This window comes from Cavia porcellus, unplaced genomic scaffold, assembly GCF_034190915.1.
Source record: "Cavia porcellus strain 051 isolate PalLab524CR breed Dunkin Hartley unplaced genomic scaffold, mCavPor4.1 scaffold_10, whole genome shotgun sequence".
Classification (NCBI taxonomy): domain Eukaryota; kingdom Metazoa; phylum Chordata; class Mammalia; order Rodentia; family Caviidae; genus Cavia; species Cavia porcellus.
Window position 1 is genome coordinate 44670820 of NW_026947493.1, and position 12378 is coordinate 44683197.

General features: G+C 35.5%; 1 protein-coding gene across 1 annotated transcript in view; it reads left to right on the forward strand.

The window, feature by feature from the left end:
* The window catches only part of Prex2 (phosphatidylinositol-3,4,5-trisphosphate dependent Rac exchange factor 2), a 310793-nt gene extending 298617 nt beyond the window's left edge, over nt 1-12176 (forward strand). Inside the window, exons 39-40 of the mRNA XM_063257426.1 lie at nt 2076-2143; nt 7250-12176. Coding sequence (XP_063113496.1) covers nt 2076-2143; nt 7250-7295 — 114 coding nt within the window. The 3' untranslated portion in view covers nt 7296-12176. The remainder of the gene's footprint in view (nt 1-2075; nt 2144-7249) is intronic.
* Nucleotides 12177-12378: the final 202 nt, after the last annotated feature.

A 12378-nucleotide genomic window follows, 5' to 3' on the forward strand; every position in this document is an offset into this window, starting at 1 on the left:
AAAAAGTTCTATGAGAAGCCAGAGAAAGAGATTACAAATAAGGAAAGGGAAAAAGATTAGAATCTCGAATGAACCTTGAACTGGACATCAATCACTGATACTAGTATAAACTGTTAGATGCACACCCAAAGACACATGTAGATGCAGACAAATGTAAATGTGAGCATAGATGTGTATGTTTGCATTAGTAAACTATTTCTATTTACTAGAAAGGCCTAGAAGCAGTAGTAATGGATACAGGTGATATCAAAATCTTGCCTTCTAAACAGAATTCTCCAGTAAAAGAATCACCACCCTCAGTGAAGTGGTGAGTTACCAGATGAGAAAGGAAAGGTGAGTCTGAAGCATCTCAAGGTGACAGAAAGTAAGGAAGCAGTAAAACAGAAGGAGCTTATATCGAGAAGAACAAGAGGCAACCAGAAAGAGCACCCAGTGACCACATTTAGAACAATTTGAGGCATAAAATGATTGGATCATATCACATATGAATAAGATCAATGAGTTCGTGCTGAGTTAAATATGTGGCTCAATAACTAAATAATTTTTATTTGCTTTATAGAAGAATTCTAGTTCATAAACACAGAAATATTGTTATTGCAAACAAGATGCACCAATGCAGGCTCAAATGGTAAATCTAAAGAGAAACAGGATTTTTATTCACATAATCTCATAGTATGTTGCCCAACTTCTTTGTTAAGTCTAAAAGAAAGGGTGGTAACTTTATAGTGGGAAAATTTTAGCCAGGTAATCAAAATTAATGTAACAAGTGATAAGACATGTTGATATTATGTACCCCCTTATGTGATGCTCAGGTGGAGCACAACATCATTTCTGTGTTTTTCTTACCAAAATGTATTTCTTTTCCTGAGAAAACATCTCAGAAATCCAAAACGTAACATTCTGCAAAATAACGATCCCTACTCATCAGAAGTGTTAAGGTCACAAAAGACGAGGATCTGCTGGGACTGTCCCAGAAGAATAAAAATTCTTGAAAGCAAAATGCAATACAGAATCCTGGATTGGGCCCTAGAATTGAAGAAGAGGATCAGTGGGGAAAATGGTGGAATCTGAGTAAGACATGCAGTGAAGTTAAGAATATTGGATCGGTGCTAACTCCTGGTTTTGATCACTGTATTGTGATTAAGTGAAGGGTTGACATTAGGGGAAGTTATATAATCCCTGCTCTGCTTTTGCAACTTTCCTCAAAATCTCAAATTGCCTCAAGTAGATTTACAGGTTGTAAATTCCTTCCTATCTTTATGCTACTTTTCTCTTTCTCTATTTGCTTTCTTTTGTTGCATTCATATTGAGAGAATATATTCTTTGATCTTTCTTCTTTTTCTTCTTTCTTTAACTTGGTTCACTATTTGGAAGCTGAAAGAATTTCAGAGATTTTGAGGAATCCTCCTTCACCTATTCTAAGTCACAAAACCTGGTTTTAAGTTCTCTCTAGTAAATAATTTTATCAGGAACTGAGCAATAATTATAACTTCATTCATGAATTTGGAAGACTATAGAGACTTTGGATAAAGATTGTGTTTTTAACTATAACCTTCAAGAGAAAAATTTTTAAATTTCAAAAAGTCATCTGGACATGACTGATCCAGAAATTACTGTAGAACTACTTGAAATATTTTCTTGGCCAATATAATTAATTTTAAAATATCTACTTAACAAGGAAAAGGTATTAGACTATGATATCACTTGGATTTTGTAATATGAAAGTGATAACACAGACCAGGTATTTATAGTTTGCTCCTTTCTGCTTTCAGTATTTTTAGTTTTTAATTGTTTCTGAGACTAAACACAGACAAGATGAGGTAGTGACAGGAAGCCCGTACCTGATTTTGAATGATATGTGTAGCTACAGAAATAATTGTTAATCATCTGAAATAACAAGGTATATTTTGATTCTTAGAAGCGTTGACTTTGAAAATTCTCAGATAGTCATTTCTCTCTACTTCTCCACCCAGTCTCTCTCATTGTTAAATATAGTTTTGGAATAACTGTTCACACTCAGAGTTTAATGGTATGTTAAGTGGTACAATGGAGAGCTAAAAGTGATTTTCCTTTAGGGAGCAAGAGTTCAGAACACAGCAAAGAATTTGGGAGTCAGAGACCGGACCCCTCAGTCAGCTCCAAGGTAAGTGCGTACTCATGTCTGCTCTTTCCCAAAGAGTGTGGCAATGTCTCCCAGGCCTTGTCACTAGAGGATAACACACCTGTTCCAGGAAATGCCCTGAGTCATCCTGAGGATAATCTTGGGGAGTGTCCCTTTAGACACCCAGTGGCTAAGGGTGATTAAGTACACAGGCAGTCACACTTCACTAGACAGTATTCTATTTTACTTCTATCATGAATTCGGAATTGGAAATCCACCTGGGTACAAGTATACTTTGAATATATTGTGAAACTGCCAAAATGGCATTTCCATTTATCCTTCCGTATTTACATGTGTTCTTTCCTCTGCTGTGATTGCCTCTCCCATCTGAGCCTATATGGAAAACCACTTAATACACAAAACCCGGCTCATTTTCTGCCTGGAATCTTGTTTGAGTTTATTCCTTTCTGGGGTCCTTTAGCATGCATGTATGTTGCATTATAATAGCCCTCACTATGTCGTGTTGTACTATTTCTTAACATATTTCTTGGCCCAATCTGCATATGAGTATTCAGAAGCCTGAGGATGTATTTTGTGTTTTATTTATTGCTTACATTATGGTGCCTACGTAGTAGACATCAAATATTTAAACTGCTTTTAAGAATATGTGTCTTAATAAATCAGTGAATGAGCTTTTTGTTATGCCAAATATTCACAGTTCACGCTTCATCATAAGAAAGAAAGGACTTTGATCCACCTTTAAAATAAATGAATATAGTTAACAGGCATAGAGAAACATTTTCAGTTTGATTTCTTTGGTGATTAAGGTAGGCAGCCATCTAGCTTAAAATGGGTCAAAGCTAAATAATTTCTGTTGCGTTTGATTGCTTTTATACATTTGCATTAACCAAAAGCAGGCTCTTCCAAGCACTGTCTCAGACACGACACTGTATTTGTTTCTATTTACAACGCCATTACCAGGGTGAGAATGATGACTGCAGCGTTTATGAAGTTATATTTCATTCTGAAAAACTGCGTGGGCAGTGAAAGTGCTTTCAAAAAGGAAAACATATTTTCCCTCTGAAAATGGATGGAACACTCATGTGCTTGCTGCATTTATTTTTAGTGCTGACTCCTAACTCTGTGTAATCTTCTAGTCTTGTTAATGTTATCTTTCAGAGCTGATTAGATTAGAACCTAAGACTTTTGCTAAAGAATAACTTCACATAAGCGTTCTCTTTCCAGTGCCTTGAGCAAACATGGTATATTTTTATAAAAGATCTACTGAAGCGTTAAAATTCCAATAAGAAAACAAGATAACAGTTCTGCGAGGCGTTTTTAGCTAGAGCTTATAAACACTAATAAATAGTGGATTGGGATGAGTTCTTAGCATGCTGATCGATAAACCATTATGCAAGCTGTACACAAGGAAAAAAACTGATGAGCTCACTTTTTTCTTTATTGGGTTATGTATAAAGTACTTGAAATAAAAGACAATAAAATGAACCAGCTATAAAAGTGACACTTTTCCAAGAGAGTAATAATGCCAAGACAGAAATCAAGAGAAATTTAAAAATTTTATTTATTCTTTTCTTCATTCTACAAATATTTGAAAAATGTAATAACACACTAAATGTGTGCCCCAGCAAGAATGTGAACCTGAGACAAAAGTATCCCTGGCCCTCAAGGAACTTTCAGTTAAAGAGAAATGAGGAAAACACTACATAAGAAAAGATAGAGGGTCCGATGCAGTCTGTGGAAGCCGGAGATAGTAACCCCAAGGAGCATACCCACCATGCCTGCCCCAAAGACTGCAGCTGAAGGTCATATGTGGCTCTCAAGAACAGGCCATCTGTGGGTGAAGCTGGTATAATTAATGTTTCTTGAAGTTACACTTACAGAAGTCTAGAAATAAATACAAACTGTCAGGAGAACACAGAGAAAGTACGTGACACATTCTAACCATGGAGAAGGGAGGTCACAAAATACTGTGGTCCTGTCAGCATGGTGATCTTGTGCCATACAGCAGATATATTGACACATGGTGTCAAAGCACAAATTGCACTCTGAGAATTCAACTTCAGTGACTGGGGTTCAATGTGATTTAAGAGCAAGGCATAGTGAAGCTAAAAGTGTAGATAGGAACAAGGTCAGGAAGAGATTTATAGGGGATCCTCAAGAGTTGTCATGGTAACTAGAAGACAATAAAGAGACTTCACTAATCTCTGTAATACTTGAATTGTAGGAAATTCTTCAGCTACATTAGAGGGTCCATTTGAGGACAGAAGTTAAGATTGAAGAAAGGGACTTGAAAAGAGCTTATGGTGGTATTGAGAACCAAGATGAGGAAGTGCACTAGAGAGATACTCAGAAGACAGAACTAATAGTCTCTGGATACTAATTAAATGGAAAGAGTTGGGGAAAAGGAGTATTTTAGGATGACTGCAAAATCTTTGGCTTAAATAACAAGGGATTAATGATAATTTCCCCTGAGATAGTGGATCCTGGGGGGAGGGGTGCATTTGGGTAAGACTGATGACCTCAGCTTGGATTAAGACTGAGGATTCGAGGATGTCTATTGTAGATGCCTTTGAGGGCAGTGCAGTTCACTGGTTTGAAGTTGAGAAGTTTAGGTAGAGCCATAGTCTTGAAACACATTCAGGGCTCAGTGAAGACCTAGAAGAATTTTGTCACCATTAAGTATGTGCGCAAGAGATACAAAAAAAAAAAAAAAAAAAAAAAAAAAAAAGGGGAACCACCAACAGTGAAGAGAAACCAGAGGAATAGATTTATAGAATGACAATGTACCAGAGAAAGTAAAGGAGAGGAATAGATAATTATACTTGAATTCCAAAGGGACGAAGTGGCCAGCGTTACACCCCAGAAAGAGTGAATACGATAATTTAGGGAATCAGAATGCTGGAGAACAGAATATTGAACTTCAGTGATTCTGAGACAGATTGGTTCTGGGTGACGGGTTTGCTGGACATCCTTGACTCTGCCACAGTTTAGCAATCGGTTTCTACAATACGTGTCAGAACTGCTTTTGGCATTGCTATCTCAAGGTGGATGACACATATGTCGTATGTTCACAGCGCTTCCACCTAATAGAATAGGAGGACAAAATAAATGTGGGCCATCAGGAAATGTGTGCTGTGACAGAATGGCAGGAGCTGGGGCAGAAGCCGGTCCTTCTTGTCTTCTGATTCCCACCTGTGTGTTGGTTCTGAGAGACCCTACACATGTCTTCATCAAGAGTTAAAATATTACATACAGGACAGTGAATTATAAGTGCAGCACTTTGGCCTTATTTTCTGTTATTATACAAAATTTGCAACTGTAATGCTATTAAAGTTTGATTTTTTTTATTTGTTTAATTGAGAAGCAGCATACTACAGTGGTTAAGGGAAAAAAAAACTGGTTAGAACTCCGAGTCTAAGCTCTTATGTGACCTTATTCAGTCAGGTGTATTTTCTTTTCCTCTGTGAGACTCAGTTTTATTTATCTGTAGGATGGGGAGAATCCCTTTGCGACAGTATCATTGATACTTGAACCTTCAAAGAGACATTTGCTTTGTGGGCTGTCTTAACACATCCTGTATTTTTGCTGCGTAAAAGATAAAGGATATGCCTGTAGCATGAATTCGATAGATCTGTTCTCTGCAGACTTGGATCTGAGCTAAAATACCAGCGCCACAATGACTGCCTGAGCACAAACAGGAATAGGAAACAAAGAAGCCAAGAATAAACCTTGTTCAGGGAGGATCACTGGTGTGCATGAGTATCTGGCCCCAAAGGTTGGGCAAAAAAGGCCTCCTACTGCCCACCACTTTAGCTGCCAAAATAAAAATGCCTCAGTGCAGAGTCTGAGTCCAGCTCTTTACCTGTTCCCTTTGATTTTCCAACTTCATCTGCCTGCTCTAAATTCCCAACGCTCCACAATTTCCATTACAAATGTGTCTGAACTCACATAACCCAGAGTGTCTTCCAAGAAGCCTCACAACAGCAGAAGCTGCCCAGATCTGCTGTTCCCAGAGTTGTTATTTCATTAGATGATCACAGGGAATAGCCTTTGTTCCGGTTTGTAAGGCAAGCATTTCAAAGTCTCATCTACTGGTGGCATTAGTTACATTCTGCGGAACATACCGAGCAAGGTAATAGCATGTGATGGCTCAGCCCAGAGCTCACTGCTCAGATGCTCACCATTTATTCTCATTGCTGAACTGTCTAAGGCCATTGTGCCATTTCACTCATTAGGCATCACTGTCAGCAAAATAAGAGGTGGAAAATTAAAAGGAAAAAATTTCTGATCATTATATTATTCCAACCAGGGGAATGCACCTTGAAGCAGTATGTATCTTTCAACTACAAAGCTTTCTTCCAAGTGCATCAGCTTAACTTCATATATTCTTTTCTCTGTGAGATAAACTTTTTTGATGTGACATGTTGTTAGTTCAGTATTCACCTCTTCTATGGAGCTAATATAAAACATAAACCATGTTCCAGACTTGAAGTACATTTTGTAAACCTTCAGCAATAATAATTTATGTGTTTCCAGACAAAGAAAGTTCATTCGTTAACCAGATTTACAACTCAATATTAAATCATTTTCATTCTTCCCCCATTGATTTAGAATTAGCATGTGATTAAATGTCAAAAGGAGAGGAAGGTTATAATTCTCTAAATTGGTTAACAACTCATTTAAGCTAGGTTCAATTTAATCTGTAAAAGGAAGTCAGCTAGCCTTGCATTTTTGATTGCTTCTTTAAAAAGGTGTTTAAGGGTGTGGCTCAGAGATGGAGCACTTGGCTTGCTTGCCTGAATTGGGTTTCATTCTTCACACAGAAAAGGGGAGAATTCAGAGAATAGATTTTACTTGGGCTGTAATGGAGAGAAACAGGGCTTTTAACATGCAACATTGTTTAATCAGTCACCATCCAGAGATACAAAGAAACAGGACGTTTTCTAAATCAGAGGTCTAAAATTTTAGAGTTTGCTCATTCACATAGTGTTTTTAGTGAAATAAACAATGTCATCATGATTTATGGAACTAAGAAATTATTATCTTTGTGGTTGTTCTACCAACAAAAGCTTCTCAGATCAGAGCAGACCTCTGCATAGCAATCAAACTTTCCTGTGTCTTTTCTAGGCTATACAAGCTCTGTGAGCCACCTCCCCCAGCTGGAGAAGAATGAAGAGGATTGCCAAGGAACCAGGCAAGCAGCAGCTTCTTAACACTGGCCTAGAGAAAGTACATGCCAGGTCACCATTTCCCACTGAAGATGAAGTAATGCTTTCCCTGCCATATTGTAAATAACTAATGTTCAGTTTGTACTTGGACATGTATGCATTAAATGTTCATTCAAAAAATTCACCCCCAAAAACTGATCCCTCTCTATATCTATAGGGCAAAATTCATCTCTGGAATTTATAGGAAAGATATCAGAGATAAAAATAACCACCATGCATCCTCTTTCATTACTAATTTTATTGGTTTTGGACACATTGTAACAGTGGATGGTTTTGCTTGAAGAAGTCAATCACTGAGGAAAGATGGCCACACAAATCATGGTGCAGAAATGTTAAAGACACTTTAGGCCCGGTGATACAGGTGTGTTGTCCTCCACTTGCATCAGAGAAAAGCACATGCTTAGAGGTGGAGGAATATGCTTCACTTTTTCTGCTTCACAGGAGAGAAGAAATATTGAGACCTCCAGCAAGACTTTTTCTGCTGCTTTCTGGTGTACTCAGGACCACGGACTGTCCCAGTGCGTTGGCTCCGTCTCTGGTATTTGCAGTGGACGTGTTCCCCAAGGCTGCACATACTGGGTGCTGTAGCCTTGGTGGTCCTGGACAGAAAGCAGTAGAGACTGGGAAGATAAAAGGAAGCGGAGTGAGTGAGGAAAGAAAAGATGAATCTGTTTAAAACTTTAACCTAGAAAGGTACCTAAATTCTTAATGTTAGGCAGCCTTTCCTGTGAGATGTCAGACTCTAAACTACCATAGTGAGTATTTTTTAATCAAGGTATATGTATAAGAAAAATAAAGCTTTATTTATTGTACTTTAAAAGAACCATTACAAACCTTGGTAATTTATGGCCGTAGGGTATATTCTATCTTCATTCTAAATATGTGTACTGTTGATCACACTATATTGATTTAATTGTGGATACAGTAACATTGATTTTAAATTAATAATTTTCTAAAGACTTAAAAGACTTTAATAATTAAAACCATGCTTTACTTAACTATGAAGATCCACAAGGACAAGTAATTTCTAATAAATGTGTTGTTAGGCAAATTTTTGTGCAAACATTTTATAGTTCACTTACACAAGCTAAGACAATGTCATTCAGTTATCTAAATTATGGGGCTACTCTTACATGCTATTCACTGTTGACCACATCACTGTGTAGAACATGGCTGCTCATGATTTGAAGCGAAGTATGTTAAATACTGTTCATAACCTCTGGTTGTCTTGCTCATCTTTTGTTGTTACTCTTTCATATATCTTCATAATAGATTTTATTACCCACAAAGAATGGCCCAGTGACTTAAACAAGTTCATATGACTAACAAGTACCAAGATCAAAATTTAAAACCCAAAATTTTGCCTCCTTAATATAATATCATTAACATTTTAGTAATATAACTATTTAATAGAATCAATTATTTTATTAAACTTGAAGTTAGAATGCATGCAATGCCACTTAATTATACATTTTGTGTTTATAAAAACAAATGGAAATATATAGTATGCCTATAATATATAAAAACTGTAAGATTTCCTGGAAATTTTAACATTCTGTGTATACATTTTGAAATAACCCAGTACAGCTCTAACCTAAAAAATATTTTATGTCATATTTCTCATAATTACAGATAACACTTTTAGATAGATATTGAAAGTGTGGAATAGTACATCAGTTAAAACTTGACTACAATTGTAAAACAGTGGTAATAGTAAAAATATCTAATGGGTCAGTGAGTGATGACAGAATTTTAATACCATAATTTGTATCCATGTGGCTTTGAATGCTTAACTGGATTTGACTCTTTAGACTATGGTTACCTAAATGCTACAAGCTTCTTTATAACTAGTGTTCCTTCTGATGCTGCTGAAGTCTGCTAACTGTTCATCAGGTCCTGAGTTTGGACATCTGCCCCTGTTTAAATAAATTGCAGGTCTTACATTGAAATTTTAGATCTGAACATGAGAACACTAAAAAAATCAATGTCATAATTCATAGCCAATATATCCTCAACATTCCATAATATCTTTACATGTTCCTAATATTAATTTTAAGTATATACTTTTCTATAATTCATAATTTATATAAATTTCAAATATATAATTTTAAAATACAAAATTGAAACTAGAAATTTACATTAATTATTATGAAAGAGAATGAAAGACAGAATGAGAGAGAAAATTATTCCTATACTAGTCTTTCTGATATTGGATATGTAATATTGAATTTAGTGTTCAATCTGTATTTTATAAACCAATATCCTAATCTGAAGCCTCAGATTATTTGTATGTCTTTAAAGTTCCTTGTTCCAGTGACTCAAATTTCCTTTGTGTCCATTGATGGTACTAATATTAAATTAAGACTAATATTGAATTAAGACTAAAAAGTATGTGACATTGGTTATGATTCTGTGAATTCCAATTGTGTAATCATTTAATTCATAGTGAAATAAAGTTGACTTTAATATTAAGTATGCAAGCCAAGAAAATAAATAAGTAAACCAATCCTAAAGGCCATATTAACTAATTTTTAAAATCAATTTTCAGTCCTTCCAGAAAAAGTTAGTAAGCTAGTATTTATTCATTTAGAAGCGTTGATTAAAAGTAAATTATTCCATGTAGTTAAAACTGATACATTCATTCAAAATACTATCTTATTAGTTTAAAAAGTCTTTTTTCTGTGTAGCAAAATGTAATGCAAAATAGTAGGCATATTTTTATTCACAAGTATTTTAATAAAATTGTGATATGAAAATTTAAAAAGAATAGCCTTTATTCAAGTCATTCCAACTTTATGTTTTACTTTAAAGGTAATTTGCAGACTTTCTGCTCTTCATAGCTAAAAAAAATAATACTGACTAACCTGTAACATTTGACTGGATTGCTTCTCAATCTTTGGAAACTTTATTTTTACTGACTGACTTTATGTGAATTAACTCATTAAATTGTCCTTTAATAAAGTATTCTGTAGTCAGTAATAATTTTATTAACATATATGTAAACAAATTTTTCAGACTGGTCAGTTATGCTGCTTAAATACGAGGGCAAAAGATTTTGAAATAGTTTAGGAGAACCGAGTTTCTGTTAAGCAGAATGTTCCATGGTGTATTAAGCATTTGAAATTGGGGCAATGAGTCCCAGCACACTTTACTCTTAGAAAGGTAAGGGAAAGTTTTAAGATGGATCTATGCCATGAATGACCCCAGGGTATTCCTTGCAGGGATATTGGCCACCATTTTCCTAGGTGCTGCAATTCCATAATAGTCACTATGATTAGTTTCTGGTTTCAGAAGGATGTTACTGCCTTAGAGATTTTCCATGAAGAGTGATCTCAGTATTATACTGCCAAACGTCTATTGGCTCATGAGGAAAGAAGGCCTGTGCATCGTTTAGCAGTTGTTAACTTGTTAGCAGGCCCTCTTCGCTCAGGACAGTTTGTGTGTCTCACTCAACAGAGATTTCTGAAGTCTACTAAATAGAGTAAAACAGTTATATCATTGTATGTCAGTGTCTGCTTGTCTTTTATGATAATACATTTTTAAAATTACTTAAATTCTTGTGTCTTGTTCAGTATGAAGAGATAAAAGATGGAATTGTTCAGTGTTTGCTCTGTAGACATCAGCGCTGTCTGCGTAGTACTGTTAAACATCTTTTGATCACTGGCTTACTCTTAGTGCTGGCCGATTTTCTATCACTGTAACAAATACCTGAGATTACCAGGTATGTGTGAAAGAAAAGACTTGGATTTGGCTCACAGTTTTGGAGGTTCTAGCCTGTGAGCAGTTAGGACTGTGCCAGAGTGGTGCATTATGGCTGGGGAGCACAGGACAGAGCAAAACTGCTCACTTCGTGGTCAAGAAGCAAGAGGAGAGAGAGAGAGAGAGAGAGAGAGAGAGAGAGAGAGAGAGAGAGAGAGAGAGAGAGAGAGAGAGAGAAGGGCCAGGGCACACAGGGTCAAGAGTACACCCCAGATGACCTGAGGCCCTCTCACTGGACTTTAGGGGGCATTCAGCATCCAAGCTGTAGCACTATTCAATCTAAATCAGTTGATCTGGCTTTGACACCAAAAGTAGATGATTAAGAAAAAAAAGTCTTAAATTATATTAATAGGATTAGAAGCTTTTAATAGTTAATTTTAGAATAAAAGAAAAAGCAAATGCTTTGTATTCATTCAACAAATGCTTCCCAGAATTCACTTTTCACAAGGCACAGCTGGAAATCTGGTGAAATGTTGACTATGTTTGGATCAAAAATTTGCCATGTTTTATGTGTTATTGATTACTTGTATCTTTTATTTAAAATGCTATTACTTGTAACATGAACCTATTCTAATACTGTGTACATGTATACTGAGTTGGTGAAACATTTTAGAAAACATACATTTGAATTTGAATGTCTAATGCTTCAAGAAAATTTATTAGTTCTCCAGATGAATATATATTTTTGTAACTGAGAGGTAAATGTTAGAACATAGCTTTTTGCTTAAGAATATTTTTATAAGTACTCATGTACTCAATATTCATTATTTTAAACAGCAGAGTATGAAATTGGTTCTTTAAATGGTAATTGTTTTGAACATAATCTATATTTAACATAATTTGACATCCACAATTTAATATTAAATTTCATCTGAATGTGATATTAGTCTTTTTTCTTTTGTAAAATATCTATGTGACATAGTTTCAATCACTCCATATTTTGTGTGTGGTTAAAATTATCAAACTGAATTATGTATTTTATATCATTCATTTTTGTCTGCATAAAAAATTAGAGTAATAACATTGTATCATAAGTGTTAATAATAAAATAAATTGTAGTGTGGCCAGTTTGGTTTCTTTACATTTATATTTAACTAATTTCTCTTACAGTCTTAGCTGTTGGAAAGACAGAAACCATGAAACACAGATTTTTCACCCTTGAGGGCTTTGTGAAGATGGGAAGTGAATGTGGAGAAGGAGGGAGAGGGAATAAAAATGATCAACACAATATATATGAGTGTGTGTGTGTGTGTGTGTGTGTGTGTGTGT